The 16,677-nt window shown below is 36.2% G+C and overlaps 1 protein-coding gene across 13 annotated transcripts in view; it reads left to right on the forward strand.

The window, feature by feature from the left end:
- Positions 1-16,677, forward strand: part of RNF111 (ring finger protein 111) — a 113,776-nt gene that overhangs the window by 59,869 nt on the left and 37,230 nt on the right. For 12 of the 13 annotated variants that reach the window (XM_081831161.1, XM_081831159.1, XM_081831163.1 and 9 more), the window contains exon 2: positions 6,692-7,590. In XM_081831161.1, coding sequence (XP_081687287.1) covers positions 6,711-7,590 — 880 coding nt within the window. In that variant the 5' untranslated portion in view covers positions 6,692-6,710. Of the gene's footprint in view, positions 1-459; positions 481-6,691; positions 7,591-16,677 lie in introns of those variants that run through there. The other variant, XM_081831162.1, reaches the window with a different exon arrangement.

The raw sequence follows: 16,677 nt of genomic DNA on the forward strand, positions 1-16,677 counted from the left end.
ATTTTGTTTATCCATTCATCCATTGATGGACTTTTAGGTTGCTTCCTCTTTTTGGCTGTTGTGAATAATGCTATTGTGAACAGGTATGTCAAATATCTGTTTTGAGTCCCTGCTTTCTTTTAGGGGCATACCTAGAAATGGAACTGCTGGATCACATGGTAATTCTCTGTTAATTTTTGGAGGAATTGCCATACTCTTTTCCACAGCTGCTGCACTATTTTACATTTCCCAGCAGTGTACAAGGGGTCCAGTTTCTCCACCCTTTACTGATACTTGTTACTTTGTTTTTTAGATAATAGCCATCCTGGGTGTGAAGTAGCATCACATTGTATTTTTGACTTACATCTCTCTACTGATTAGTAACATCTTTTTATTTTTATTTTTTGTGTGGAGCCCAGTGAGGGGCTTGAACTCACGACCCTGAGATCAAGACCTGAGCTGAAATCAGGAGTTGGACACTTAACTGACTGAGCCACCCAGGTGCACCTCTTTTTATGTTCCTGTTGGCCATTTGTATATCTTCTTTGGAGAAATAATTATTCAGTTCCTTTGTCCGTTTTTAATCGGGTTTTTGTTGTTGTTGAGTTCTAGGAATTCCTTATATATTCTAGATATCAATCCTTATCAGATATCTTATCAGATATATGATTGGTGAATATTTTCTTCTATTCTCTGGGTTGCCTTTTCGCTGTTGGTATTTTCCTCATTGCACAATGTGCAAGGATTTTATTAGGGGGAAGTGCCTGTAAGAGAAAATGATGGGGGGAGCTGGAGAAGACAGCGTTGTTGGACTGCAGTGCAGGTCTGATCCTGAGTGAAGGAAGAGGAAAGAAAAAGTTGGTTCTGCCCCGAAGGCAGCCACTTAATGACTGAACCACCCAGGCTCCCCTAATTTTTTAATTTTTTTTTTGAGAGAGAGAGAGTGAGAGAGAGATCATGGGCAGGGCGGAGGGGCAGAGGGAGAAGCAGATTCCCTACTGAGCAGGGAGCCCAGTGAGGGACTTGATCCCAGGAGCCTGGGATCATAATCTGAGCCGAAGGCAGATGCTTAACCAACTGAGCCACCCAGGCGCCTAGGTGGTGACATTTAAACCAAGACCCACATAGTGAGCAGAATGTAGTTAGCCTTTCAAAAATCTTTGGGAAAAGCATGGTAGGCATGGGGAACGCAAAGTGTAGGTGCAGAGAAAGCTTGCCATGTTCAAAGAACAGCAAGAAAGAAGGCCAGTTTGGCTGTAGTCTAGTGAATAGAGGTGAGGTGGTAAGAGAAATAGAGGGGCATTAGATCATAAAGGGTCATATAAACTGTGGTAAAGGATTTTGTTCTGAGACATTTGGGAACCACGGGAAAAATTTGAGCGAGGATGTAATATCTGATTTATATTCTTAGGATACACCAAGTTGCTATGTAGAAATGAATTGTTGGTAGAAATAAGAACAATTAGAGTCTGTTGCAATAATATGGGCAGAAGATTATGATCATTTGGACTAGGATGCTAGCTAGTTCTGGATGTTTCCTATCCAAAGGTTAACAAACTCCTGGTAATTCATTATCTCTGGATTTTGTGCTTTCCCATTCTAATCAGCAGTCCCTTACTGTCTATCCATGTATTTTTCTCATTTTATATAGCAATAGCATCTTTACTGTTCTTTTCTGTCTTCAGTTTTGGCCCACTTCAATCCCTTTTTCACCCCGTTTTACCAGATGGTCCAACTGAAGTACAACTATAATGATACAACTTTGTAGTTTAAGATTTGTCAAGTTGTACCCTTTGTCTTATATTTTAGAATGGCCTGCCTCTTCTGTCCCCCACTACGCTGTTATTCCCTTTCCTGACTCTTATTTATCCTTCAAATTATGGATTCCTCCTCTAATTTCTAAGTGTCTCTGCAGTGTCTTCCTTTTGGTGTTTTGTAATCTGTATTTCTCTCTCTCCCCTGTCTGAATTCTTTGAGGGTTAGGACTATGATTTTAGTTTTCTAATGTCAATATGTGGATCAGTGTTTCTTGCAGCCCCAGAGATACATACCCTAGTGGACCTGCTGGAACTGTTGATTCAGTAAATGCAGTTTTTAGTGTTCTGTGAGTTTTATCCTGGAAGTTTTTTACATTATCCCATTTTCTTCTGTACTCTGATAACATTATATCTATAATTGTCTCATCTAGGACCTTCAGTGAATTATCTGTAATGGTTTATTTCATCCTGATGCCCTTGGTCAACAAGATTTCAGATGAATCATTTGATAGCTAACAGTCTATCTTCTGAATATTATTGTCTGTTTAGGCTAGGTTGCCTTGATCATTTATCTTTTTTCACATTTTTATTACATCTGGCTTCCTTTTTTTTTTTTTTTTTTAAGATTTTATTTATTCATGAGAGACAGAGAGGCAGAGGCAGAGGGAGAAGCAGGCTTCCTGCTCTGCAGGGAGCCCGATGTAGGACCCTATCCCAGGACCCTGGGATCACGACCTGAGCTGAAGGCAGATGCCTAACCGACTGAGTCACCCAGGCGCCCTACATCTAGCTTCCTAAAAGAAGTTGAGTTTGGTAGTCTCCCAGTAGTTATCCTGACTGTAACTTCCTCTTTTCTTTCAAGGTATCAGTCTGCAAGTTAATTTTTATTTGCTAATAAGTTTGTCAAGGTTCCCTCATTCCTTTTCATAATTGAGTATATTGTGTGCTCCTATGTGTAAGAGCAGAGATCGCTCTTTAAAAAATTTATTTTTTGGCATTTTGCTAATGTAGTTATGAGACCAGAATGATGCCTGTTGGGCTGAAATATCTTTCTTGCTAATGAAATTTTGACTGTTCAGAATATGTAACAAACCATATTGTCCATACTATTTAGCTGTAAGTAGTGGTAGTTATTAAGCATTTAGGTGGAGAGAGTATTCTATCAGGTTCTTGATTTCATATTCTTAAACTGGCACATGGTAAAATAAATATCAGTAAAAGAGAATTAAAAATTTAAAACATGTCCTGAGTAATATCCCTATGTTACAGATATTTGTTTCCACTTAATTATATGAAAAAAGTGGATGAACACTGGACATATTTCTAGTTCATTTTCTGATAATCTTTAAAACTTTTATAGAAAAATACAAAATCATCTTATGGATATTTTTAAAAATCTTGTTTCCTTTAGAGCTCTGTAAAATCATCAAATTTCTATTTAATCTTAACAGTACTTGAATTTATCATTGGTTGTAAAAGTCATTCATACCAATAATAGTGACTGTTTCTAAACCATATCTCAGTTTAGAGGTAGAGTTCCTCAAAGTTGTATCCATAATCTTAATGAGTTTTTACCCCTCCCCCTTATGCTCATGTAAATTTAATTTATGATGTAAATTGTGAAATCCTAACCCTAATTTTTAGTTTGGAAAGTTAACATTTTTAGTTATTGTGCTTTTTTTCATGCAAGGTTTACTAGTTGGGTATCCTGCACTGGTATCAGGAGTAATTGGTATGCTCCTGTCATGACATAGCAATAAAATGATTGAATCAAACCAGTACAAGGAGCGACTAGTCTTGTGGATTCAGTATTGAAGCAATGTATAATAACAAACTAGTCCTAATGTGGCTAAGGAGTTAAGATATATCTGGTACATATTTAACCTCCTTTGTAAATTGGATCAACCAATAATTTTCATAGAAATAAAAGACTAGATTATAATTTTATCAAATACCAAATAGTTTGGAACATTATTTATTGATCCTTTGTGTTAGTTATGCTTTTTTAGTTAAAAAAATGCAGTACTGGTGTTTATTTCTTTTCATGAACTTAACTTCTTTTTCTCAGTTCAAAATAAAAGCATGAATTAGAATACTCCCTTGGTGGGAATAGCTCAGGTAATATGGGATGTTAATTTTGAATCACTGCTTGACATGGTAACTCAGAGAACAGTTACCTGTGTACAAACACAGACCACGTACCATACCATATACCTACCACCTATCCCTTATTCCCTCCCTGCCTCCAGCTAGGCAGACAAAATTCACCAAAACCTAGAGCAGAGTTAACCATAAAGAGTTCATTGTTTTGGCTTTGGGGCATAAACTAATGGAAAAGAAATTGAGTTTAGTAAATTATGCTATGAATCACTTCTTTGTAAATTCACTTATGGATTCTTGTTCTCAGAATTGATCTGTCCATTTGGCGAGTTTCATTGCCTCTCAGGATCTCCATTACCAGGACCCAGAGGGTGACTTAGTAATTAAGGATGAGGAGTCTGAAGCAGTTTTTTTTTCTTCAGCATATAAAGTTTTATTTCTTCAGAGATCCAACTTACCACAACTCCTGGGAGACATAGATGTCTGAAAGATCCCCAGATTTTTCCAAATGACATGACTCTTTAGTGAGATAAAAGAGAGGTCCATAATTATCTGATGCCCAGAAATCTGGATACTTTCTTGACTTTTTGGCAACAGCTTTATGGAGATATAATTCACATACCATTAAAACTTTCCCTTTTTAAGTGTATACGTCAGTGGTTTTTAGAATATTCAGAGTTGATTAGCTATCACCACAATCAGTTTTAAAACATTTTCAGTTCACTGAAAGTAAATCCGAAACACTTTGGCCATCACATCTCAGTTCTCCTGTTATTCTCCTGTCCCGGACAATCACTAATCTACTTTCTATCTCTATAGCATTGCCTGTTCTGGACTTTTCTTATGAAAGGAATCTTACAAAATGTGGTCTTGTGACTGGGTTCTTTTACTTAGTGTATCGTTTTTGAGGTCATATCATTTTGTAGCATGAAATAATATTTCATTTCTTTTGATTAATGAGTAACCATGGTGGATTTATTTATTCAATTGATAGACATTTGTATTATTTGTACTTTTGAGCTGTCATGACTAATGGTACTATGAGTATTGTGGCTACACCATTTTACATTCCAAAGTGGCCACACCATTTTATATTCCCACCAGCAGTGTATGAAGATTCCAATTTCTTTATATCCTTGCCAACACTTGTTGTTATCTATATTTTTTTATTGTAGCCATCTTAGTGGGCCACCCCTTGAATCTTAAATCACATGTATCTGTACTTTATTGTTGTGATTTGTGTTTTCTTAAATTTAATTATGGTGATCCTTGTCTGATTTGCTGCCTCTTATGATTTGCTCATTGCTGTGCCCATGTGTTCACCCATCTTTGTGTTCCTCCTTTACTACTGATCCTGCTGAACTCCAGACAGGGCTTGATGGCTGATTTTGGATATAGCACTGCCTATCCTTGTAAAAAGGAATTATAGAAGATAGAGGTTTTGATAGCTTTATATAGAAATAGGCTGTTTCTGGGGTGGCTGGCTGGCTCAGTCAGTGGAACATGTGACTCTTGATCTTAAGGTTGTGAGTTCCAGGCCCCATGTTGGGCATGGAGCCTACTCAAAAAAGAAAGAAATAGGCTGTTTCGTTTTTTTTTTTTTAATTGCTGTCATCTGTTCTGATAATAATTATACATTAAAATAAAGTGGGAGACCTGTGAGGTTGTATATTCCTATAACTGTCATTTGTGGAGAAGGAAAAGACTTGCTACCAAATACCTTTTTATCCTCTCTTTTTAGGATGTGGTTTAAAAGTGCATGTTAAATACAAAACTAATCCATAGTCGTTACAACTTCCAGTAGTTGGAGTGACTGGAAGGGAATTTTTAGGGTGCTGGTTATTTTATGTTTTGTGATCTTGGAGGTTACACACATATGTTCACTTTGTGAGAATTTATCAAGCTATAAATTTAGAATATGTGTGTCTGTTGTACTTCAGTAAATACTTAAGTTAAAAGTCTTAACATTATTTAATCATATTTTGCACTTTCACATTAACTGCCTTTCTAAAAAATACATTCCATTTTGAGTCGTGATATTTAATTACTTTTATGTTATTACCATTCTCATGTGTACATTGATGTAGATGCATTAATTTCAAATCCCCTTGTTCAGCAGCCCCTAATTTCAAAGATAGAATGATATAGATACCCTTAGATTAGTTATAGGAAATTTGGTTTTATGTTCTGCTGTGCTGCTTTAACTGACTGATCTTTTGCAACTCACAGTCTTGGCTGGAGTCTTTCTGCATGTATCTAAAACTTTGTGAAATGTACTAATTGTATATTTTGTCTATCAGTGAGTTTATATTCTCATCAGAGAATAGAATAGTATGAAGAAAAGAACCATGGGGAAGAGAAGCTATATTTATACTAGTTCATTATTTATAGCAATATGGCTAATACAATAGCCATCTAGATGTACAAAAAATATTTAATTACCATTTTCAGGATACCAGGAAAAAACATTGACTAATCAAAGTCTTTTGAATTCTAGTCCTTTAATCTATTTTTATTATAATAGGTTTTGAAGAAATTGTTAGATTTTAACCAAATATGTTGCTGAAGGTAGAAAGATAATAACAGCAAGGTAAGTTTTTGATTAATAGAAGTTTTCAGGTAGGCTTATGTTCTATGATCTTTACTATATTTCTAAAAATTGGGTATGTGGTAGAGGTATCAGAGAAAAGTGTTTTAAAAGAACAGCAAAATGACTTATTATAGCCATTTTATATCCCGGTATATCAGGAAAAGGCAGTTCTCTGTTACAGCGATGTTCTCAGTGGAATCTGAAACTCTTCAGTTAGTGTAGTAAAACATTAACATCCTTTTAAATTTCTAATTGTGTCTTCTAGGCCTTCCTTAAAGTTTCTCATGTCTCAATGGACTCCTGAATATAACAAGTTATATACCTTAAAAGTGGATATGAAGAGTGAGATTCCTTCTGATGCGCCAAAGACACAGGAGAGTCTGAAAGGCATCCTCTTGCATCCAGAGCCCATTGGGGCAGCCAAAAGTTTTCCTGCGGGAGTTGAGATGATTAACAGTAAAGTGGGGAATGAATTCTCTCATTTGTGTGATGATTCTCAAAAACAAGAGAAGGACATGAATGGTAACCAACAAGAACAAGAAAAAAGTGTTGTTGTGAGGAAAAAACGCAAAAGCCAGCAGGCTGGCCCTTCTTACATGCAAAATTGTGTTAAAGAGAACCAGGGAATATTAGGATTGAGGCAACACCTAGAAACACCAAGCGATGAAGATAATGATTCCTCTTTTAGTGATTGTCTTTCTTCTCCTTCATCTAGTCTGCATTTTGGAGATTCTGATACTGTGACTTCGGATGAGGATAAAGAAGTCTCTGTAAGACATTCCCAGGCAATTTTGAGTGCTAAAAGTAGAACTCATAGTGCACGGTCCCAAAAGTGGCCCCGGACAGAGACAGAATCTGTTTCAGGATTGTTAATGAAAAGACCCTGTTTTCATAGCAGTTCATTAAGGAGACTTCCATGCAGAAAGAGATTTGTAAAAAATAATTCCTCACAGAGGACACAGAAACAAAAAGAGAGGATATTAATGCAGAGAAAAAAAAGAGAAGTGTTAGCCCGAAGAAAATATGCATTGCTCCCCACTTCTAGTAGTTCCAGTGAGAATGACCTCAGCAGCGAATCCTCTTCCAGCTCATCAACTGAAGGAGAAGAAGATTTGTTTGTTTCTACCAGTGAAAACCACCAAAACAATCCATCTGTTCCCTCAGGTAAAAATGTTTCTTAAGTTGAACAAAACATGGAAGCTCTTGCATTGTGTTTGTGCTTAATTCTCTTCTACGTGTTAACGATTTCATTGCTTTTAGAAGGAATATGAGGCTCAATTAACTTTTATTTTTAAGCCATATAAATAAATTGCCAACTGTGGTATTAAACCATAACTCCATTTCTAAGATCAAATTTTTTAATTTTATACTTTTTTGGATAGCTCTGTGATGGATTTCTTTCACATTCAACCGCAGTAAGAACATTAAAATACTTAATATTATTTTTCCTTTAAGTACTCTATTCTTATTACTAGTTACCTTGTCATAATCTTTATAACTGAAAAATAATTTCAAGTATTTGAGAGATGCTTTTATTCTTTTTTTTTTTTTTTTTTTAAGATTTTATTTATTTGACAGAGAGAGACACAGCGTGAGAGGGAACACAAGCAGGGGGAGTGGGAGAGGGAGAAGCAGGCTTCCCGCCGAGCAGGGAGCCCGATGTGGGACTCGATCCTAGGACCCTGGGACCATGACCTGAGCCGAAGGCAGACGCTTAATGACTAAGCCACCCAGGTGCCCCGAGATGCTTTTATTCTAATACTAGAACACAAACTTTTAGTCCTGATAGTGCTCAGTAGAGCACATGATTGATCAGTTAAAATTGAATTGATAGAGGATTAGCTTGAGAGCATTGTCCCCTCCTCACAGTAAATATTATATTTAACTAGAATAAGATTATGTGCAGTCTCTGAAGTGTAAGTATGTTCCATGTATACCATTTTTACGGTTTGCTGAATTTAAAGGAAGTTTTTGAAGTGAGCATTGAAGAGTAGTGTCTTAGCTGAGGGAAAAGAATACTTTCTTGTGAAAGAATGGGGGATAAAAGGGCTATGATCATGGTTTTTAATACTGACACAAAGGTCTCCCTGTCTTTGCCTGATGTCCTGCTTGTCAGGGGTAGAGCCTGCTAATCTACTGTGCCAATATGCCATTTCCCCTCTCTCTTTTCTCCTTCTATATGGGTTACTTCCTTTTCCAAGACTCCCTTTCCCCTTCCATTTTTATTTTTCTATCTTTGCCAGAACTCCAAAACCAGTAACTTTGATATTTAGTTTTAGCCATGATCAGTTCAGTTTTTTAAACCTACCCAAATGTTTGTTTTAAAGAGTTCGTTGAGATCACCTATAACTGGGAGGAGGTTATAGCAACCATTCTCTGAGGTCTCTTGAGAAACAGGGAGGTGAGAATAGGAATTATCTTGCTTAGTTGCCACATTTCACATTTTCCTCAGATGGTTAGACTGTGAAGACTTGTTTGGGGAAGAGCGAGCAGCAGAGCCCAATTTCTGCTTGAAATTAATGAGGTAGGATGGTTGGTGATTGAAGCAGAAGTTCCAAGGAGCTGTAGGCATGTAGGAGGCATGAGAATAGAGGTAATGTAGGTCAATATCGGTGTCTGTTTCTAGGAAGAAAGGAGTTCATATACTCTCAAGTATTCAAGTAAATGCAAACTCTATAATTCATTTAAAAATCTTATTTAATACTATAGCATGTGGTTATTGCTGTCTTTCTTGGAAAAATTGCATTATTTCAACTACGTAATACTTTCAGACATTTAAGAGTAATGTTTGTCTCTGGAAACACAAATCCAAATGTTGAAACAAATTCTTTGGATTTTTTTTCTGGTTTTTATTTTTTAATCTTTTTTTTAAAGATTTTATTTATTTATTTGAGAGAGAGTGAGAGTACACAAGCAGGGGAAGGGGCAGAGGAAGAAGTAGACTCCCCACTGAGCAGGGAGCCCAGCACAGGGCTTGATCCCAGGTTCCTGGGATCATGACCTGAGCTGAAGGCAGACGCTTAACTGACTGAGCCACCCAGGCAGCCCCCTTTTCTGGTTTTTCCACCAATGTTTTGTTTTAAACTAATTTGTTTTTTTTTTTTTTAAATAATGGTTTAAGAGTAACATTCACATAGTGTGCAATTTTTTAAGTACCTGGAATGTTTAAAATAAAAAATAAAAGGTTACCACTTCTTAGGTCCCAGTTTTATTACCCAGAAGTAGTCAGGTAGCAGTTTCTTCTCTCCTCAGAAAATGTAGAACATATATAAGGGTAAATAAATAATGGGGTTTTAAAAATATTAGTGTGTATAGTTATATCCTCATTTTAAAAAAATGGTTGCATAGTATTTCCTTTGTATGGATGTTTCATAATTTATTTAGCCAGGTTTTTTTTTTTTTTTTAAGGTTTTTTATTTATTTATTTGACAGAGAGAGACACAGCGAGAGAGGGAACAGAAGCAGGGGGAATGGGAGAGGGAGAAGCGGGCCTCCCACCAAGTAGGGAGCCCGATGCAGGGCTCGATCCCAGGACCCTGGGACCATGACCCGAGCCAAAGGCAGATGCTTAACGACTGAGCCACCCAGGCGCCCCTATTTAGCCAGGTTTTGTTGATGAATATTTGTTGCATTGAACAGCCTTGTGCACACAGTTTTGCACACCTAGGCAAGCATATCTTAAGGAGTAATTTCTAAAAGCATATAGGAAGTTACATGCATTTAAAAATTTGCTAGCTGTTGTTACCAGAATGCCCTCCAAGGAATTTTCATCAAGTTCCTTTATCACCCAACAGTAGATGATGTCGTGATGATAATAAAAATACCTAGCACTTTTTGAGTATTTACTCTGTGCTGGTAATGTTCTGAGTGTTTATATGTATTCTCATTTCATTCTCCCAACAGTCTTATGAGGTATATTGTTATCATCACCCTCATTACCTATGAAGCATTTGGAAAACTATTTTAGATTGATTTACGTTCAAAAAGTTAAACTGAAATATTTATGGGACATTGCTCTATTATCAAGAAATTTCTTAGATTTTTTTTTTTTTTAAAGATTTTATTTATTTATTTGACAGAGAGAGAGACAACGAGAGAGAGAACACAAGCAGGGGGAGTAGGAGAGGGAGAAGCAGGCTTCCCGCCAAGCAGGGAGCGCGATGCGGGGCTCGATCCCAGGACCGTAGGATCATGACCTGAGCCGAAGGCAGACGCTTAACGACTGAGCCACCCAGGCGCCCCAAGAAATTTCTTAGATTCTTAAGAGATAGATTTTCCTTCTAGATGTATTTTTAGTGTTGGCTTTCTGACTCCAATTCCAATATGTCTTAGTGTGTGTTGGGAATTAGGAGAGGGTTTGAATATCTCAAATTTTAATTAGATTTATCTATTATACCTTAATAATATGATTTATATGGATGGGTATTAGTTACTCTAGAGCTTCTAAGACAGCTTTTTCACACACTGTCCATCAACGCTTATTGGCTATTGCTGTAGTACTGATGGAAAGAATGTTTGACATGTTAAGTATTTTGTTAGATCTTCAAACTCTCTAAGATATAAAAGTTGTATGTAATTAACTGGTTTTACCAAATCACCTAAGAATGAATTAAGTCAGTACTTTACATTGTAACAAACATTATTAGTTCATTTGTTGTAATCAGTAGATTTCTGGGAAATCCCTATTTGCCTCATCCTTATTGTGTTTTAAATTTATTATGGCTCTCTCTTCAAGCCTGGAAAGCCAAAATGACATGTGACTTGGGTTGTTAGTTGCCAGTTAGGTTGAGAATTTATACATCCAGTTTTGTTCCTGATAATATTTGCCAAGAACTTCAGATACTTTAAAACAACTTAATAGAAGCTAAGTTTGAGAGTAGATGTTAATTTTAGTGACATATTTCTGTGATCTATTCAGTGTTCTTTAACTGAACTGCTGCTTAAATTCTTATTTTATATAGTCCTTATATTAGCACTGGGAAATCCTCATTTCCCAGTTATTGTTTTTTTTAATTCAGTGACTGTATTTTTATTTACAGCTTAAAAAATACATCCAACAGGTATATATTCATGATTTCCAAGTGCAGTCCATACTGTATTGTGTTTTAAAAGTTTAAAAACTTTTATCCTTAAAACTTAAAACCTTAAAAGGTTTTAAGATAAACTTTAAGATAACCTGTGGAAATGTAAAGTCCTAATATTAAGAATTACATTTGTGAATATTTCTTTTTCTCCTTTTCCAAAAATAACACTGATAGAGGTTTTTGTTGTTGTTATTTTTTTTTTTTTAAAGATTTTATTTATTTATTTGAGACAGAGAGAATGAGAGACAGAGCATGAGAGGGAGGAGGGTCAGAGGGAGAAGCAGACTCCCTGCCGAGCAGGGAGCCTGATGCGGGACTCGATCCCGGGACTCCAGGATCATGACCTGAGCCGAAGGCAGTCGCTTAACCAACTGAGCCACCCAGGCGCCCTGTTGTTGTTATTTTTATATGGAAATGTTCATACATAAAAATAGAAGTATACCTACATAATGTAGCTTCAGTTTTCAGCATCCTGCCATTCTTATTTTATCTCTCACCCCTCGCTTTTTTTTTCTGGAGAATTTCAGAACAATATCTAGACATCATAGCATTTAATTTGTTTTGTATACTGCGTATTTTCTGCAAACTGGTAGTTAGATCTAAAAGCTTGATTTGATTCAAGTTCAGTTTAGCAACACTTCCTTGGTGGTGCTGTATACTTCCTGTTGCATCACTTTTTAAAGTTGCTGAGAGGGTTCAGATGGTGTCATTCTGATCCTTCCACCCTAAAATCCCCCACCAGCATTTCATGTAGTATTAGCAACAAATGACCTTGCCTGGGTCCATTATTTCATTAGGCAAAGTGTTGACTTTCTGTCATTCTGCTTACATTTATTAATGGAAATTCTTCTACAAAGAATTCTTCAACTAATTGCTTATTATGAAATGCAGTCCATATAGGAAAGGCAAGATGAATGTTTGATTTTTTACCTTAATTTACCACTTTTCAGAATGAATCTGTACTCTAGCAATATTTTTCATTTTCAGGTATCATTATGAACTCATGGGTTATAGTACAGTTGATGTATTGTAATCTTTTTATTTTTTTGATGCTTGAATAGTTTCATCTGTGGCATGCGGGAGCATCTTCAAATTGGGTTTATGTCCTTTTGATACCACCCCAGTGGTCTCTGACAAGATGGTCTCTGATAAAAGATGGTCCACATTGATACTTTACACTACCTGCCTCAAACCTGGAAAACAACCATTTTTTTTTTTTAATTACTGCTAATTTCCTTTTATTGAGAAGTGATATTTAGAGGTTATAGACTGGGAATTGTGTTCATTGCTCTGCTGAGTTCTGTTATTGCTTTCAGCTTTTTTAATGGATAAAATTAGGAATATATAAAGATTTTAGAAAGCGATAAATCATTAATTTATATGACTATTTCCATTGAAAGTTTGGGATTAGGATTTTTATGTAAACTTGTGTTTTATATTTGATCTCTTTACTCTTACATTGACAATCTTGATTCTTAACAATATGAACAATTGCTTTTTTGCTTTATCCTATACATCCTATAAATACATACAAATGAACGTTCATAAATGAATACAAATGGAAATATTTAATTATTACTAATAGTAATGCTAATAAATGTAAGATTTTTCTGGTTCCTTTATGCTGTTGGACAGTATTCTGTGAGGTTATGCCACCAATCAGTTAATTAATTTTAAAGATTTTATTTGAGAGAGATCGTGAGAGAGAGAGTACAAGCAGGGGGAGCCGCAGAGGGAGAGGGAGAAGCAGGCTCCCTGCTGAGCAGGGTGCCCAACACGGGGCTCGATCCCAGGACCCTGGGATCATGACCTGAGCTGAAGGTAGACGCTTAACCAGCTGAGCCACCCAGGCGCCCCGTGTTTTCATTACTTTTAAATTTTGGTTTGTTATTCCATCTTTTTTCTGTTCAAAAATGTAAACAGGGGTGCCTGGGTGGTTCAGTTGGTTAGGCGTCTGCCTTGGGTTCGGGTCATGATCTTAGGGTCCTGGGATCAGGCCTCACTTAAGGCTCCCTGCTCGGTGGGGAGCCTGCTTTTCCCTCTCCCTCTGCCCCTCCCCCATGCTCATGCGCGCTCTCTCTCTCTCTCTCAAATAAATAAAATCTTTAAAAAAATGTAAACAAATACGCATATTATTCTCTCCTTCTCTTAAAATGTCTCTCTTGATTTTTCACCAAACTATATAGAATTGTTAGGGTATAGAGATTATAGAGGAATAAAAGTATGTGTGTGTGTGTGTGTGTATACACACACACACATAAGATATATATATATAATACAAAGGATATATGTATACACATTTGTATTTGTATATATACACACTATCATTCCTTTATTCATTGCTTTTCATTCCTCTATTTTTATTTTTTTTATAGCTTTGTAGTCTTCCATTGTATAGTTACACCAGAGGTTGTTCAATATATTGATGAATAGTTTGCAGCCTTTAGCTGTTAAAAACAGCAATGCAATGAATAGCTTTTTGTATATGTTATTTCATATTTTTGCCATTGTATCTTTGGAATAGAATTCTAGGAGAGGATTGTTAGGCCAAAGATAAATGAATGTATTATTTTTAAAATATGGCCAAATTCCTCTCTGTGGGGATCATAACCATTTTGGATGCTCACCAGCAATATTTGAGAGTGCCAGTTTTTTCAAAGCCTTTCCAACAATTTATTGTCAGATTTTAGGTTTTTTGGTCCATCTGACAGGTAAGAAATAGTTTTCCAGCATTTTAAATATTTTTAAATAAGTAATGTTGCATATCTTTCATATGTTTTTTATTTTTCAAAAGATTTTATTTGGGGTGCCTGGGTGGCTCAGTTGGTTAGCGTCTGCCTTTGCCTCAAGTCATGATCTCAGGGTCCTGGGATCAAGCCCCACGTCAGGCTTCCTGCTGCCTCTGCCCCTCACCCCTGCTCATGCTCTCTCTCTCACTCACTCTGCTCTCTCTCTCAAATATTTGAAGTAAAGAAAAATTTGAGAGAGAGAGCAGAGAGAGTGTGAGCAGGTGGAGGGGCAGAGGGAGAGGGAGAGAGAGAATCCTAAGCCGACTCTATGCTGAGTACAGAGCCCGGTTCAGGGCTTGATCCCACCATCCTGAGATCATGGTCTGAGCCGAAATCAAGAGTCAGACACTTAACCAACTGAGCCACCCAGGCACCCCTTTTCATATGTTTAAAGGTCATTCTATTTCTCATGATCAATCTCTTCATATCTTTTGCCTGTTTTACAGTCAGGATGTTGGTCTTCATTCTTCTGTCCATTTTCAGACCCTTTATATATATTGGGAACATAAATCCTATATAATAACACATTTCTCCCAAATTTGTCATTAGTCCTTTGTTACACTTTTTTATCATGCCAAATCTTTTTTTTTTTTTGGTTAGTCACATTTATTAACCTTTATCTTTACTGTTTCTGGGTTTTGAATCATAATTAGGAAAGTTTTTCCCACTCCAAGTTTATAAGAGAAATAACCATTTTTCCCACTCCAAGTTTATAAGAGAAATAACCATTTTTCCCCTAGCCCTTGCATTATTTACATTTTCTTTTCTTTTTTTTTTTCATTTAAAGGACGCATCTATTTGATGTTTATCCTCATGTACAGTATGAGGAATGAATCCATTTTTTTTTAATGTGGCTATGCAGTTGTCCCAAAACAAATCATTAAAAATTTTCCTTCTCCTATTGACTTGAGATACTATATTTTTAATATGTTAAATGTCCATAGGCATTTGGACCTATTTGGAGTTTTCATTATGTTCCATTGGTCTATGCTTACACTAGAAGCACACTGTTTTAATTATAGACTTTTATATTTTCTTGGTTATTTTTGCCTGTTTATTCTTCCAAGTGAACTTATGAGCTTGTTTATCTGAGGATAGTGGTAGTGGGGAGATACATGACGGTATTCTTATTGGGAATGTATTTGTTGGCTAAAGTAGGGTGAACTGACATATTTAGTATTTTGGGTATTCCCATCTAGTTTTGTATTTGGCAGGGAATGTTTTATAGCTTTTTTTTTTCTTAAAGAAAACGGCTTCATTGAGGTATAATTTACGTACTGTAAAGTTCATCATTTTAAGTATATGATTCAGTTATTTTTAATAAACTTAGAGTTGTGCGGCCATTACCATGATGCAGTTTTAGAACATTTCCATTAATCCCAAAAGATCCCTCCTGCTTGTTTGTATTTAATCCCTATCCAATCCTCAGTCCCACACAACCTAATCTGTTGCTGTCTCTAAGGACTTGCCTTTTCTGGACAGTTCATATAAATATATGTGTGTGATCTTTTGTGTCTGGCTTTTTTTGCTAAGTGTAATGTTTCTGAGGTTCATTCAGGTTGTAGCAGGTATCAGTAATTAGTGTTTATTACTTAGTTCTTTTATAGTATTCCATTGTATGGATATACCACATTTATTTTGTTTACCCATTTGTCAGATGATTGACATTGAATTGTTTCCAGTATTTGGCTACTGTGAACATTTGGGTACAAATCTTTGTGGATATGTATGCTTTCATTTCTGTTGGATAGATACCCAACAGAAGAATCCTAATGAGGAGTTAGAGCTGCTACAACTTGAGTAAGTTTGTTACTGCAAAAGACAGGAGCAGTAGCAAAAGCAGCTGGTAGCAGGAAGATTCTGCTTTTGATAGTAACTAGCACCTGCATGTTGGGTGCTTATAGCACTGTTAATGTAGTTTATGTGAAAGAGTATGAGCTTTGGAATTGAAATTAATTTGAATTCCCAGTGTTGCTTACTATTTGACAAGTCATTTAAACTTGCTAAGTTTCAGTTTCTTGATAGAGCTAGACACACAGAATATTGGACATGGCACAAAGTATGTGCCCTCGAATTGGAAGCTATTATTATTAGCATCATGCCAGACTTAAGACAAAGAGGGACCAGGTAATTGATGATTATAGTATTTGAAATTTCTTACAGATGCTGCCAAGAGAATCTGTGATCTCTTATCAGGGAATAGAAGTGGTTGTTGAGTTCATGAAGAACTCTCTCAGAGAAGCCATTATTTTTGTGACCTGTATTAAAGTACCTACATTCTTTCCAGGCTGTTACCTGTTATTTTTCTCATTATTTTTTCCTTTTCTTCATTATGTTTTAAAAGGTACAAGCAACATAAGTAATCTTAAAAGAAATTG

The sequence above is a fragment of the Leptonychotes weddellii genome, chromosome 9 (genome assembly GCF_054177405.1).
Source record: "Leptonychotes weddellii isolate Sample4059 chromosome 9, ASM5417740v2, whole genome shotgun sequence".
NCBI lineage: Eukaryota > Metazoa > Chordata > Mammalia > Carnivora > Phocidae > Leptonychotes > Leptonychotes weddellii.